We start from the raw sequence: 14,342 nt of genomic DNA, 5'->3' as shown, positions 1-14,342 counted from the left end.
ATAACCGACATGTCCCGTTAATAACCGACATGTCCCGTTAATAACCGACATGTCCCGTTAATAGCCGACATGTCCCGTTAATAACCGGCATGTCCCGGCAATAACCGGCATGTCCCGGCAATAACCGACATGTCCCGGCAATACCCGACATGTCCCGGCAGTACCCGACATGTCCCGGCAGTAGCCGACATGTCCCGGCAGTAGCCGACATGTCCCGGCAATAGCCGACATGTCCCGTTAATACCCGACATGTCCCGTTAATACCCGACATGTCCCGTTAATACCCGGCATGTCCCGTTAATAACCGACATGTCCCGTTAATAACCGACATGTCCCGTTAATAACCGACATGTCCCGTTAATAACTTTTATTTCCCATTAATAACTGACATGTCCCATTAATAACTGACATGCCCCATTAATAACTGACATGTCCCATTAATAACTGACATGCCCCATTAATAACTGACATGCCCCATTAATAGCCGACATGTCCCATTAATAACCGACATGTCCCATTAATAACCGACATGTCCCGGCAATAACCGACATGTCCCGGCAATACCCGACATGTCCCGGCAATACCCGACATGTCCCGGCAATACCCGACATGTCCCGTTAATAGCCGACATGTCCCGTTAATAGCCGACATGTCCCGTTAATAGCCGACATGTCCCGTTAATAGCCGACATGTCCCGTTAATAACGGACATGTCCCGTTAATACCCGGCATGTCCCGTTAATAACTGGCATGTCCCGTTAATAACCGACATGTCCCGTTAATAACCGACATGTCCCATTAATAACTTTTATTTCCCATTAATAACTGACATGTCCCATTAATAACTTTTATTTCCCATTAATAACTGACATGTCCCATTAATAACCGACATGTCCCATTAATAACTTGTATTTCCCATTAATAACTGACATGTCCCATTAATAACTGACATGCCCCATTAATAACTGACATGCCCCATTAATAACTGACATGCCCCATTAATAACTGACATGCCCCATTAATAACTGACATGCCCCATTAATAGCTGACATGCCCCATTAATAACTGACATGCCCCATTAATAGCTGACATGTCCCATTAATAACCGACATGTCCCATTAATAACCGACATGTCCCGGCAATAACCGACATGTCCCGGCAATAACCGACATGTCCCGGCAATACCCGACATGTCCCGGCAATACCCGACATGTCCCGTTAATAGCCGACATGTCCCGTTAATAGCCGACATGTCCCGTTAATAGCCGACATGTCCCGTTAATAGCCGACATGTCCCGTTAATAGCCGACATGTCCCGTTAATAACCGACATGTCCCATTAATAACCGACATGTCCCATTAATAACCGACATGTCCCATTAATAACCGACATGTCCCGGCAATACCCGACATGTCCCGGCAATACCCGACATGTCCCGTTAATAGCCGACATGTCCCGTTAATAACCGACATGTCCCGGCAATACCCGACATGTCCCGTTAATAGCCGACATGTCCCGTTAATAGCCGACATGTCCCGTTAATAGCCGACATGTCCCGTTAATAACCGACATGTCCCGTTAATAACCGACATGTCCCATTAATAACCGACATGTCCCATTTAATAACCGACATGTCCCATTTAATAACTGACACGTCCCGTTAATAGCTGACACGTCCCGTTAATAGCTGACACGTCCCGTTAATAGCTGACACGTCCCGTTAATAGCTGACACGTCCCGTTAATACCCGACACGTCCCGTTAATACCCGACACGTCCCGTTAATACCCGACACGTCCCGTTAATACCCGACACGTCCCGTTAATACCCGACACGTCCCGTTAATACCCGACACGTCCCGTTAATACCGACACGCCCCGTTAATAACCGACACGCCCCAATTAATAACCGACACGCCCCAATTAATAACCGACACGCCCCGGTTAATAACCGACACGCCCCGGTTAATAACCGACACGCCCCGGTTAATAACCGACACGCCCCGGCAATAACCGATAATAACTGACGTGTTCCTACAGAACCGATAACAACTGACGTGTTCCTACAGAACCGATAACAACTGACGTGTTCCTACAGAACCGATAACAACCGACGCGTTCCTACAGAACCGATAACAACCGACGCGTTCCTACAGAACCGATAACAACCGACGCGTTCCTACAGAACCGATAACAACCGACGTGTTCCTACAGAACCGATAACAACCGACGCGTTCCTACAGAACCGATAACAACCGACGCGTTCCTACAGAACCGATAACAACCGACGCGTTCCTACAGAACCGATAACAACCGACGCGTTCCTACAGAACCGATAACAACTGAAGTGTTCCTACAGAACCGATAACAACTGACGCGTTCCTACAGAACCGATAACAACTGACGCGTTCCTACAGAACCGATAATAACTGAAGTGTTCCTACAGAACCGATAACAACTGACGCGTTCCTACAGAACCGATAACAACCGACGCGTTCCTACAGAACCGATAACAACCGACGCGTTCCTACAGAACCGATAACAACCGACGCGTTCCTACAGAACCGATAACAACTGACATGTTGTGCCTTACTCTGCATAATAATGTGTGTGAACAGCACGACAGCGACATCTCAGCCTTCACCTATGAGAAGACCCTGGTGATGGAGCAGCGCTCTCAGATGCTGAAACAGATGCAGCTGTCGCGGACGGAGAGGGAGAGAGAGGTAACCCCCTGTCTGCAGGGCACACTCACTACAACAGTCGGCCTTTAAGGTTCCGTACCAAATGGAACCCTATTCCTTTTATAGGGCACTACATTTCACCAGGACCTATAGGCTCTGGTCAAAAGGAGTGCACTAATTAGGGCTTAGGGTGCCATTTGGTATGTTACGCATGCCAGTGTAGGTATTCTGTTTCTATAAAGAAATATAATCTGTTACTGATTTTCAACACCTTCATCAGAAAATTCATGTTATATTCCTTTAGTACTTTTATCTTGAAGGATTTTAATTGCAGTGCTCGTTGTTATGTGGTTTCATGTTTCTTTCTTGAATGTACTTATTGTGACTTGCAAGTCACTCTTGATGAGACAAAAATGTGAATAATGCCATTGGAATGTGGGTACATTTCTGACTTGGGGTCACATTTTAGCTGTTATTGGTCCCTGGATGTACCCTGACATCACCAATGAGGTTACATTTCCAGGGTTTTATCTAAGGGAGGTTGTGTAAACACAACGTAGATATGTCATTGGGTTGTGGGTATCAGAGCTCTCCTAGCCCCCCCTTACCCTACTGTTCGTTGTATGACCTTTGGCCCCCTGTACTGTCTGGCTGCTGATGCGGGGCTCAGATTCAGGGTATCACCGACACGTCACGTAGCTCCATCAGAAGGAAGAACCAGACCGGAGCCTCAGGCTCTGACCCCAGTCGACAGCTGGAGGACACACAGGAGGACGAGGTAGCCAACATCCCCTCATCTGTAACCCCAACAGCTCCTCATCTGTAACCCCAACACCCCCTCATCTGTACCCCATCACCCCTGTGACTGCAGGCCCCTACCACCGCAGAGACCAGCATCATCATTACCCCCCCCAGTCACCAACCCTCAGAGACCAGCATCATCATTACCCCCCCAGTCACCAACCCTCAGAGACCAGCATCATCATTACCCCCCCAGTCACCAACCCTCAGAGACCAGCATCATCATTACCCCCCCAGTCACCAACCCTCAGAGACCAGCATCATCATTACCCCCCCCAGTCACCAACCCTCAGAGACCAGCATCATCATTACCCCCCCCCCCCCCAGGCACCAACCCTCAGAGACCAGCATCATCATTACCCTCCCAGTCACCAACCCTCAGAGACCAGCATCATCATTACCCCCCCAGTCACCAACCCTCAAGGACCAGCATCATCATTACCCCCCCAGTCACCAACCCTCAGAGACCACGCTTACACAGCCACAGCTGCTAGAAGTCAAAGACCTGGAGTAAGTCTAGTCAAAATGTCCAGTTAGTCGCCCCCCGGACAGACCCACTATGGTAGATAGTGGCTGTGTAGGTTATTCACCGTAGTGGGCCCTATGGATGTCATGGACTCACCTCTTTCAGCATGCGTCATTGATCAAGTGCACCGTGGTGTCATCCTTCTTTTGTTTATCTCTCCCTCCTCCGTCCACCCCCCACCCCCCTCCACCTGGTTCATTCCCCGTGGATCTTCACTCCGTCGACCCCCTCCACCTGGTTCATTCCCCGTGGATCTTCACTCCGTCCCCCCCCCTCCACCTGGTTCATTCCCCGTGGATCTACACTCTGTCCACCCCCCTCCACCTGGTTCATTCCCCGTGGATCTACACTCTGTCCACCCCCCCCTCCACCTGGTTCATTCCCCGTGGATATACACTCCGCCCCCCCCCCCCCTCCACCTGGTTCATTCCCCGTGGATCTTCACTCCGTCGACCCCCTCCACCTGGTTCATTCCCCGTGGATCTTCACTCCGTCGACCCCCTCCACCTGGTTCATTCCCCGTGGATCTTCACTCCGTCGACCCCCTCCACCTGGTTCATTCCCCGTGGATCTTTATTCCGTCCCCCCCCTCCACCTGGTTCATTCCCCGTGGATCTACACTCCGTCCACCCCCTCCACCTGGTTCATTCCCCGTGGATCTTTACTCCGCCCCCCCCCTCCACCTGGTTCATTCCCCGTGGATCTACACTCCGTCCACCCCCTCCACCTGGTTCATTCCCCGTGGATCTTTACTCCGCCCCCCCCCCCTCCACCTGGTTCATTCCCCGTGGATCTACACTCCGTCCACTCCCTCCACCTGGTTCATTCCCCGTGGATCTACACTCCGTCCACCCCCTCCACCTGGTTCATTCCCCGTGGATCTACACTCCGTCCACCCCCCCCTCCACCTGGTTCATTCCCCGTGGATCTTCACTCCGTCCACCCCCCCCTCCACCTGGTTCATTCCCTGTGGATCTTCACTCCGTCCACCCCCCCCTCCACCTGGTCCACCCCCCCCTCCACCTGGTTCATTCCCTGTGGATCTTCACTCCGTCTCAGTGTCATAGCTCCAACTAGCATGTTCCCTCACTCCTTACTAAAGCGCTGTTGGCCTGTGTAAAGAACACGTTTGCTATCATAGATGTTGGTATGACTGTAACCCTGTATACTGTCCATGTCATTCATGTTTATTGTGATGTAACACGTGTTTTTGCTATGTGAGTTGACTGCATGAGTGGTGTCTTTCTGACTACCAGGTTTGTGGAACTCCATAGTTCAGTCTCTCCCTCTCTGTATATATCTCTCTCTCTTCCTCTGTCTCGCTCTTCTTCCATCTCTCTCTCTACGCCACTGTCTTTGTCTTTCGTTCACTCTCGCTCTGTCTCTCTCATATATAATATCTCTCTCTCTCTGTCTCTCGGTCTGTCTCTCTGTCTCTGTCTCTCTGTCTCTGTCTCTCGGTCTGTCTCTCGGTCTGTCTCTCGGTCTGTCTCTCGGTCTGTCTCTCGGTCTGTCTCTGTGTCTGTCTCTGTCTCTCGGTCTGTCTCTCTGTCTCTCGGTCTGTCTCTGTCTGTCTGTCTGTCTGTCGGTGTGTCTCTGTCTCATCATTTCCATCTCCTTCAGGCCCAGCTGATCCACGACAGAAACACGGCGTCCCATGCCGCGATCAACGACAAGCCCGACATCGGCCCTGACCGAATCCACATGACGTGGACCAAGGATAAGTTCCTCTCCGAGCGCAACCGTAACCGTTCCGAGGCCAACATGGGTGTGCGCGACCTCTTCAACATGAAGCCGTGAGTCAACCACATCGAACCTCTTATCCTTAATCCTTCCAGATCCAAAATGGAGTAGCCAGTGACTCTTCAGCAAGTGTCCCTGTTGTACTGTTAGGACCATCTGTAGAAACCTTTTATTGAAATGGTTACACGGCCTGCACGGTGTGTGTTCAGGCTGCGTTGGCATGGTGACTGTGTGACTGTGTGTGGGCACATCCCAATGCATGACTCCACCACGCAGAGCATCACATGCACCGTTTGGACTAATGACCATCATGTCTTTGTCTCTCTGAACCCACCATCTCAAAGGGCAGATTAGAACGTCTAGTTGAATACACAGCCTCAAATCAAACAAGCCCCAACATTATTAGGAAACTACTGGACCTGACCCACAGAGGCCAATAATAGAGAACATGCATTTAAAAGGGATAGTTAGTTTGTCCGATTTGTTTTTCCCATCTCTTGATTACAGTACATTTGAGCTGTGAAAACATCTGACTGGAACCATCCCCCTAAAATTAGGGAAGCACTGTGATTAACTGTGCTACAATAGATACACCAGGGGTGTCTGTGTTTAACTGTGCTACAGTAGATACACCAGGGGTGTCTGTTTAGCTGTGCTACAGTAGATACACCAGGGGTTTCTGTTTAGCTGTGCTACAGTAGATACACCAGGGGTGTCTGTGTTTAGCTGTGCTACAGTAGATACACCAGGGGTGTCTGTGTTTAGCTGTGCTACAGTAGATACACCAGGGGTGTCTGTGTTTAGCTGTGCTACAGTAGATACACCAGGGGTGTCTGTGTTTAGCTGTGCTACAGTAGATACACCAGGGGTGTCTGTGTTTAACTGTGCTACAGTAGATACACCGGGGGTGTCTGTGTTTAGCTGTGCTACAGTAGATACACCAGGGGTGTCTGTGTTTAGCTGTGCTACAGTAGATACACGAGGGGTGTCTGTGTTTAACTGTGCTACAGTAGATACACCAGGGGTTTCTGGAAAGTGTCTAAGCCTGTTTGTTGTTTTGTCTCGTTTTCCTCCTTCTAGAGAGTGGGAGAGTCTGTAAGTCACATTTCATTTTGCCATAGGCTGTGTGCATGTGTGTGCCTATTGCTCTGTAACAGTAGTCATTTTCTGTGTCCTTCATCTTGTTTACCTCCCAGCCATATCCCATTCCTCCCAACATTTGTCTCGTAAACTGGAAGGACCTCCCTAGAGTTAAACTGGAAGGGCCTCCCTAGAGTTAAACTGGAAGGGCCTCCCTAGAGTTAAACTGGAAGGGCCTCCCTAGAGTTAAACTGGAAGGGCCTCCCTAGAGTTAAACTGGAAGGGCCTCCCTCGAGTTAAACTGGAAGGGCCTCCCTCGAGTTAAACTGGAAGGGCCTCCCTCGAGTTAAACTGGAAGGGCCTCCCTCGAGTTAAACTGGAAGGGCCTCCCTCGAGTTAAACTGGAAGGGCCTCCCTCGAGTTAAACTGGAAGGGCCTCCCTCGAGTTAAACTGGAAGGGCCTCCCTCGAGTTAAACTGGAAGGGCCTCCCTCGAGTTAAACTGGAAGGGCCTCCCTCGAGTTAAACTGGAAGGGCCTCCCTCGAGTTAAACTGGAAGGGCCTCCCTCGAGTTAAACTGGAAGGGCCTCCCTCGAGTTAAACTGGAAGGGCCTCCCTCGAGTTAAACTGGAAGGGCCTCCCTCGAGTTAAACTGGAAGGGCCTCCCTCGAGTTAAACTGGAAGGGCCTCCCTAGAGTTAAACTGGAAGGGCCTCCCTAGAGTTAATTTGCATGTGATTGCGTCATGTTATGTAGCAGGTGCAACCAAAAATTGCGCTTTCCATACACAGACCTTAGTCATAGCAAACAATACTGTCAACGCCTTATTGTTTAGTATAGGGACCAGATCCAAAGACTATCAGGCGTTCAAAATCCATTTAAATTGGTAATTACAATCAGTCTGATATTGTCTTTACACTGTCAAATCTCAACTGGATGGAAAACAGCAGTTTCTTTGGAAGTGCCTCATTGTATTAGTGACGTGTTTATTCCGCTACAAGCCATTCATATCATGCTCTGCATTTTCTTTTTACTTTGCTGTTCGCTCTATCTCAAGAAGGGCTTTTCAATATTGCACCCAATATCATAATGAACTGGTCAATTAAAGAACAAGTTAAATACTGGAGTGCTGTGTATACAACACAGTATTATACTGAAGCAATAAGTTCCAAGGTGTGGTATATGCCCAATATACCAAGGCTTAGGGCTGTTCTTAGGCACGATGCATCGCAGAGTGCCTGGACACAGCCCTTTGCCGTGGTATATTGACCATATATCACAATACCCCTGAGGTGTCTTATTGCCATTATAAGCTGGTTACCAACGTATTTAGAGCAGTAAAAATACATGTTTTGTCATACCCGTGGTATACCCTGCTATACCATGGCTGTCAACCAATCAGCATTCGGAATATTTCATACCCATAGGCTTACCCATTGTGTTAGTCAGTACACCAGGCCCCTCCTGCCACGGCTGCATTGTGTTAGTCAGTACACCAGGGCCCTCCTGCCACGGCTGCATTGTGTTAGTCAGTACACCAGGGCCCTCCTGCCACGGCTGCATTGTGTTAGTCAGTACACCAGGGCCCTCCTGCCACGGCTGCATTGTGTTAGTCAGTACACCAGGGCCCTCCTGCCACGGCTGCATTGTGTTAGTCAGTACACCAGGGCCCTCCTGCCACGGCTGCATTGTGTTAGTCAGTACACCAGGGCCCTCCTGCCACGGCTGCATTGTGTTAGTCAGTATACCAGGGCCCTCCTGCCACGGCTGCATTGTGTTAGTCAGTACACCAGGGCCCTCCTGCCACGGCTGCATTGTGTTAGTCAGTACACCAGGGCCCTCCTGCCACGGCTGCATTGTGTTAGTCAGTACACCAGGGCCTCCTGCCACGGCTGCATTGTGTTAGTCAGTACACCAGGGCCCTCCTGCCACGGCTGCATTGTGTTAGTCAGTACACCAGGGCCCTCCTGCCACGGCTGCATTGTGTTAGTCAGTACACCAGGGCCCTCCTGCCACGGCTGCATTGTGTTAGTCAGTACACCAGGGCCTCCTGCCACGGCTGCATTGTGTTAGTCAGTACACCAGGGCCCTCCTGCCACGGCTGCATTGTGTTAGTCAGTACACCAGGGCCCTCCTGCCACGGCTGCATTGTGTTAGTCAGTACACCAGGGCCCTCCTGCCACGGCTGCATTGTGTTAGTCAGTACACCAGGGCCTCCTGCCACGGCTGCATTGTGTTAGTCAGTACACCAGGGCCCTCCTGCCACGGCTGCATTGTGTTAGTCAGTACACCAGGGCCCTCCTGCCACGGCTGCATTGTGTTAGTCAGTACACCAGGGCCCTCCTGCCACGGCTGCATTGTGTTAGTCAGTACACCAGGGCCCTCCTGCCACGGCTGCATTGTGTTAGTCAGTACACCAGGGCCTCCTGCCACGGCTGCATTGTGAAGTATGATGCTGCTTTGACTACCATCCTGATCTCTAATTCAGAGTGTAATGATAACACCTAAGGCTTCGCTATCATAACCACCCAGCGGTTCTGCTTTATGTCCTGCTTCGCGTCCTGCTTTATGTCCTGCTTCGTGTCCTGCTTCGTGTCCTGCTTTATGTCCTGCTTCGTGTCCTGCTTCGTGTCCTCATCTCTTTGTGTTAAAGGCTACCAATCTCACGATACAAACTGTATTTGCTCAATATTATCAAGAAGTGTTTTATCAATCATCACTGAATGCTTTGATTTTGACAAATCCCGTTTTCTTACCAATATTTAGTGTCAAGTGAAAACAATGACAGATTTTTAGATTAGCTGTTGTTGGTTGAGTCATAATTTTAGACCATGTTTTATACATTGATGACGTACATGGAGGATCACTGGTCAAAGTTGGAGCTGAGCATCGTATTTCTACTAAGGATTCAATGTCAATATTGGAAAAGTCAGGTTCGAAGGTTAGAGGTCAGGGTCGAGGTGTGTTCAGCCTGCTCTCTTCACTGTCACCATTGTGTGGTATAGGAACCAGTCCAACGTGCGCAGGATGCACACTGCGGTCAAGCTGAATGAGGTGGTGGTGAACAGGTCACAAGGAGCCCACCTGGTCCTGCTCAACATGCCGGGACCGCCCAAAAACAGAGGGGGTGACGAGAACTGTATCCTTTTAAAGACAAATGTCTGTTTTATTCAACTTTGACTATTTATGTCAGTAGAACCCAAAGTTAACTTCAAATGCATCGTCATCAGCGATCTGACAAGGTTGAGGATGACTCTCTTTACAAAGGTTGTTTAGTTGTTAATAGTTGAGTTGTATCTCTAACTGTATGTGTGTTTTATTCCATGTGTAACTCTGTGTTGTTGTATGTGTCGAACTGCTTTGCTTTATCTTGGCCAGGTCGCAGTTGTAAATGAGAACTTGTTCTCAACTAGCCTACCTGGTTAAATAAAGATGAAATAAAAGAATTAAATATTTTAATACATATTATAGCTAATAGCTTTACAGCTGATGCGCTCCCCTTGCCAGTCACGTGACCTGTATCCACCCCTGTCATGTAATGTGACTGGTTTCTTCCTTGACCCCTGGCATCTCAGACATGGAGTTCCTGGAGGTTCTGCTTGAGGGTCTCAACCGGGTCCTCCTGGTCCGCGGGGGCGGCCGCGAGGTCATCACTATCTACTCTTAAAACGCTCGTTCCCAAGAAATGGCGTGCACGGGCCACGGCAATAGGTGGCATTTTAGGGAGAAATAATCCTTTGGGTTGCTGTGGGATTGTCGGAGGGGGGGGGGGGGCCATGGTATTGGACAGAGGACTTCTTGACCTCGGAAGGGACGACCAATCAGGGTTGTGTGATGTGATAGCATCGCCCTGATTCGTGGAGAGAGCACAGGTGTCCTGGGGCCTGCCTATCACGCCGAGAGACTGGAGGATACAGCATTCATACACTTTAACTTTTAATTTGACACGTGTTGATGTTTATTGTTCAGATTTTCTTATTCTCTCCTCACTCTCTGTCTCTATGTGTTGAGTTGTCATGTATGTTCATGGTAATTGTGTACCAAGGGCCCTAGTCATGTGTAATGCACTATGTAGGGAATCATCATTTAGTTTGTCCTCATTTTGGTTCGAATTGATGTCAACCGGCTGCCTCGAAGGTATCTTTCAGCTCAGAAATCCATCTCCTATGAACCCTGAAATAGATGAATATATCCTGGTCCATCTAATATCTGTATGAACTAAATTAGAATAATTTTGACCTGGAATAACATGCTTCGGTGAATCGGTGCAGTATCCTAACCCACAGCAGAGCTCTGTTAGAGTGGATGTTAGGTGGCAAGTCCAAAACAAAGCTTACTTTTATTTCAAATTTGTCCCACACATCAAGTTGTTGCTATAGCTTTCCTGAGCTCCCTTGTCCCTTGATTATTAAAGGTTGTTGAGTGCAGCACAACGTCTGAAAGAGGTGTGTGTGTGTGTGTGTGTGTGTGTGTGTGTGTGTGTGTGTGTGTGTGTGTGTGTGTGGCGGGGGGCTTTGGCAAGGGATAGGCCAAGGATTTGATTGTGCAATAGATGCTGTTGATGTGGTGACTTGCAGACATCTCACTAAGCCCTGAGACATTGAAGGTGGTCCACCTTGCCTGGGAGGTCTCCTAAATGGACCCTGTGGTATTTTGCTCTGTAGCATTGGTCAAAGCCCCCCCAAGTACAGCCGTTCCAATGGGAAGATAGCCATACTATATACTATTGTATTTAGCCCTTGTTGCATATTTATATAAAGATTCACAAAGTTGAGATTTATTGGAAATTGTATTCAAGGGTGCAGGGAATGGAAATTACTTTTTTGTTGTAAAGATCCTGTGTTCAGGAGTGCTGGTTTAAATTCACGTGCTGTTCCACAGTTTAACAAGTCTAGGACAACTGGGGTCATTAAGGTACTTCCCCTACCAGAGCCCGTTGGATCTATACATCAACGTACAGGACAAGTCATGAGCTGGTTTGACACGAGAGCTCAATCTGACTTAGTCATCAACTAAAACAATTGTTCAATTGTCTTTGACCCTCAATCAGAAACAAAAGGTTGTTGTTGGAGCCATCGTCCCAAATAGTGTCGTCGCCCCCCCCCCCCCCCCCCCCCCCCCAAATAGATATAGCAACGGACGCTAATGGTTTAGAGGGGCACACTATTTGGCATGACAGAACCACTGTTGTGTCCGTTTTAGGTGTCGTTAGGGACATCGTCAACACACAGCATTTTGCTCCGTCTTTCGATGTTTGGTAGTGCAGTATTTTCTGTTCACTGCATAGTTTAGCTCTGCTAATAGAAGTCTTTAGGCTGGGATGCTGTCAGAAGGGTTGGGTTAAATGCGAATGACACATTTAAGTTGAATGTATTCAGTCGTACAACTGACTAGGTATTTCCCCCCCCTTTCCCTTTCCTTGTAATACAGTGACCACTACATGGTAGAACCAAACATGGTTGGGATTTGTGAGTATCACTTGTCTATCGCAGGACACCAGACCAAGATTCTGTACTGGAATAGAATAGACGGGAAGAGTGTCAATATGAAGTAGCTCTGTTCCATGTTGTGGTCCGAACCATCAATGTTTTCTCTCTCTGAAGATGAGCATGCAGAGAGGGGGGAGGGGGGGGGGGGGGGGTTACTGAAAACATGCTGTCTCTTAGAGCAATCATATAGGACAGAGGATGTGGGGTCCATAGGATGTGGGGTCCATAGGATGTGGGGTCCATAGGATGTGGGGTCCATAGGAATCCGCTGATCACACTGTTCAATGTCAGGATTTGTTCTCCTATTATTTATATCCTTATTCTCTAGGTTTCATGTCAGCTGACCCCAATGAATCATTTTGACTTTGTATAGGAAGAAGCGTGCCAAATAGACTGATGTGAAAGTATATGTTTGTCAATGTCAGCCACAGTGCACGCGTTAACAGATGAAGGTGCTTGTAGGGCACCTTTAATTTGTAAATGCATTATAAGGCATTATAACCACTTAATTATTTTGATTTGGAAACACAGATTTACACACATTTGAACACAAATTATTAGCTAAAAGAGCATTTTGAGTTTCTGGTTACAAAATTGAAAAGGCACTCGTACATCTGAGCTCTCTTTGTTACAGGTGCTTGGTAACAGTTGAATAAGATGAGGGGGGAAAAAGAGAGCTCTGACGAAGGCCTTGAGGCCAATACGTAAAGCTTAATAAAGAGCAGTGATACCAACGAGCAGTATGCAGGTTCCTAGTTACAACATGACTTCCTTGTAGGCTGCATATTAACAGTGGAGGCAATGGTATCTGTGATTTCTAGGTCACATGTAGGCTACTTCTATAGGCAACTGGCGCCAGATATAGGAAACTATTGGGACAAAGGAAGGAATCACTCCCCTAACTCCTGTATATACCTCCACTTTTTTGTAGCTGTGTAGTATTTTGTAACCAGAACATTGTATTTTTCAACAGTATGTCTCAATGAGTGTCTCTGTTGTTGTAGAGTCGACCATCAGTTAGACAATGTTGTGTCTAGTAGTCGTAGTGTCTGTCTGCACTTAACAGTTACGTTATACCTGACTCTGACTTTTCAGGACTGGAGTCTTGTGATTTTAAGGAGGGGTGGGGGTTTATATGTCAAGATGTTTGCAGGTATGTTTGTGTTTTTTCCTAACCCATTGGAAACACAAAGGTTTTTGAAGACCTCTGCTTGGACTCAGGTGGAGATTTCACAGAAAGGATTTTAGAGGAGCCAGTTGGAGAATGGGTTATGTTACTAATATGATTTTAAGTTAATTTTTACATGTTTTATTATTTTCAGGTTTCTAGCCCCCAAAGATCAAATCTTTGAGTCTGATATGAAATATCACATTGTTAATAGTGTAAAGAAACCTTAGAGGACACAAAGCTAAGGCTTCTGGGTAACTGTATAGGACGTGTAAGCAGCATATGTTCCACCAATCTGGTTTAAGTGACGAGAGAATGTAATCTACCTCGAGGTGAATACCGTGGAGGCTTTGTCAAAGGAGAATAAACCTGTTCGAATCGCTTTCTTTCTTTCTCTCTGTAAATGGTAACAATCTTCTATATGAAGCGATTCCAAGCGATTGAGGAGTGAGCCTCCGCTCATTCTGAGAGAGAAGCAGTGTATCCAGCGTGTGGTGGTACTGCTGCTGTCCAGCTTAGTGGATACACGTCACAGACTCTAGTAGGAAGTCACTTGTGGGGCGCACACATAGTGGAGGGTGGCCCTTTTAAATTGTATCTGTGCCTCTGAGTAAATATAAATAAAAGTGCTGAATTATGTCAGAACTGTATAGCCTACTGTGTCATTTTGTTAGGTTTTTCATTGGATAAAAATATTTATTTCAGCAGGGTAATATCTCCTATTCCAACATAATCCTAGGCTACATTGTTGGACACAACTGAATGTAATGTTGCGCTTTACATTATATTCTGTTGAGATAAATACAGTATATTGTGTAGAATATACACTGCATTCGGAAAGTTTTCAGACCCCTTG

General features: G+C 47.8%; 1 protein-coding gene across 5 annotated transcripts in view; it reads left to right on the top strand.

Annotated features, from left to right (window-relative positions):
- The window catches only part of LOC120027612 (solute carrier family 12 member 7-like), a 118,910-nt gene extending 104,776 nt beyond the window's left edge, over positions 1-14,134 (top strand). For 3 of the 5 annotated variants that reach the window (XM_038972604.1, XM_038972608.1, XM_038972606.1), the window contains 5 exons: positions 2,616-2,723; positions 5,632-5,804; positions 6,832-6,846; positions 9,835-9,968; positions 10,405-14,134. In XM_038972604.1, the coding sequence (XP_038828532.1) occupies positions 2,616-2,723; positions 5,632-5,804; positions 6,832-6,846; positions 9,835-9,968; positions 10,405-10,496 (522 nt within the window). In that variant the 3' untranslated portion in view covers positions 10,497-14,134. Of the gene's footprint in view, positions 1-2,615; positions 2,724-3,351; positions 3,460-5,631; positions 5,805-6,831; positions 6,847-9,834; positions 9,969-10,404 lie in introns of all 5 variants that reach the window. The other 2 variants (XM_038972610.1, XM_038972605.1) reach the window with 2 other exon arrangements.
- Positions 14,135-14,342: the final 208 nt, after the last annotated feature.

Source organism: Salvelinus namaycush, chromosome 33 (assembly GCF_016432855.1).
Source record: "Salvelinus namaycush isolate Seneca chromosome 33, SaNama_1.0, whole genome shotgun sequence".
NCBI classification, from domain to species: Eukaryota; Metazoa; Chordata; class Actinopteri; order Salmoniformes; family Salmonidae; genus Salvelinus; species Salvelinus namaycush.
This window is presented reverse-complemented; position numbering and strand designations above follow the sequence as displayed.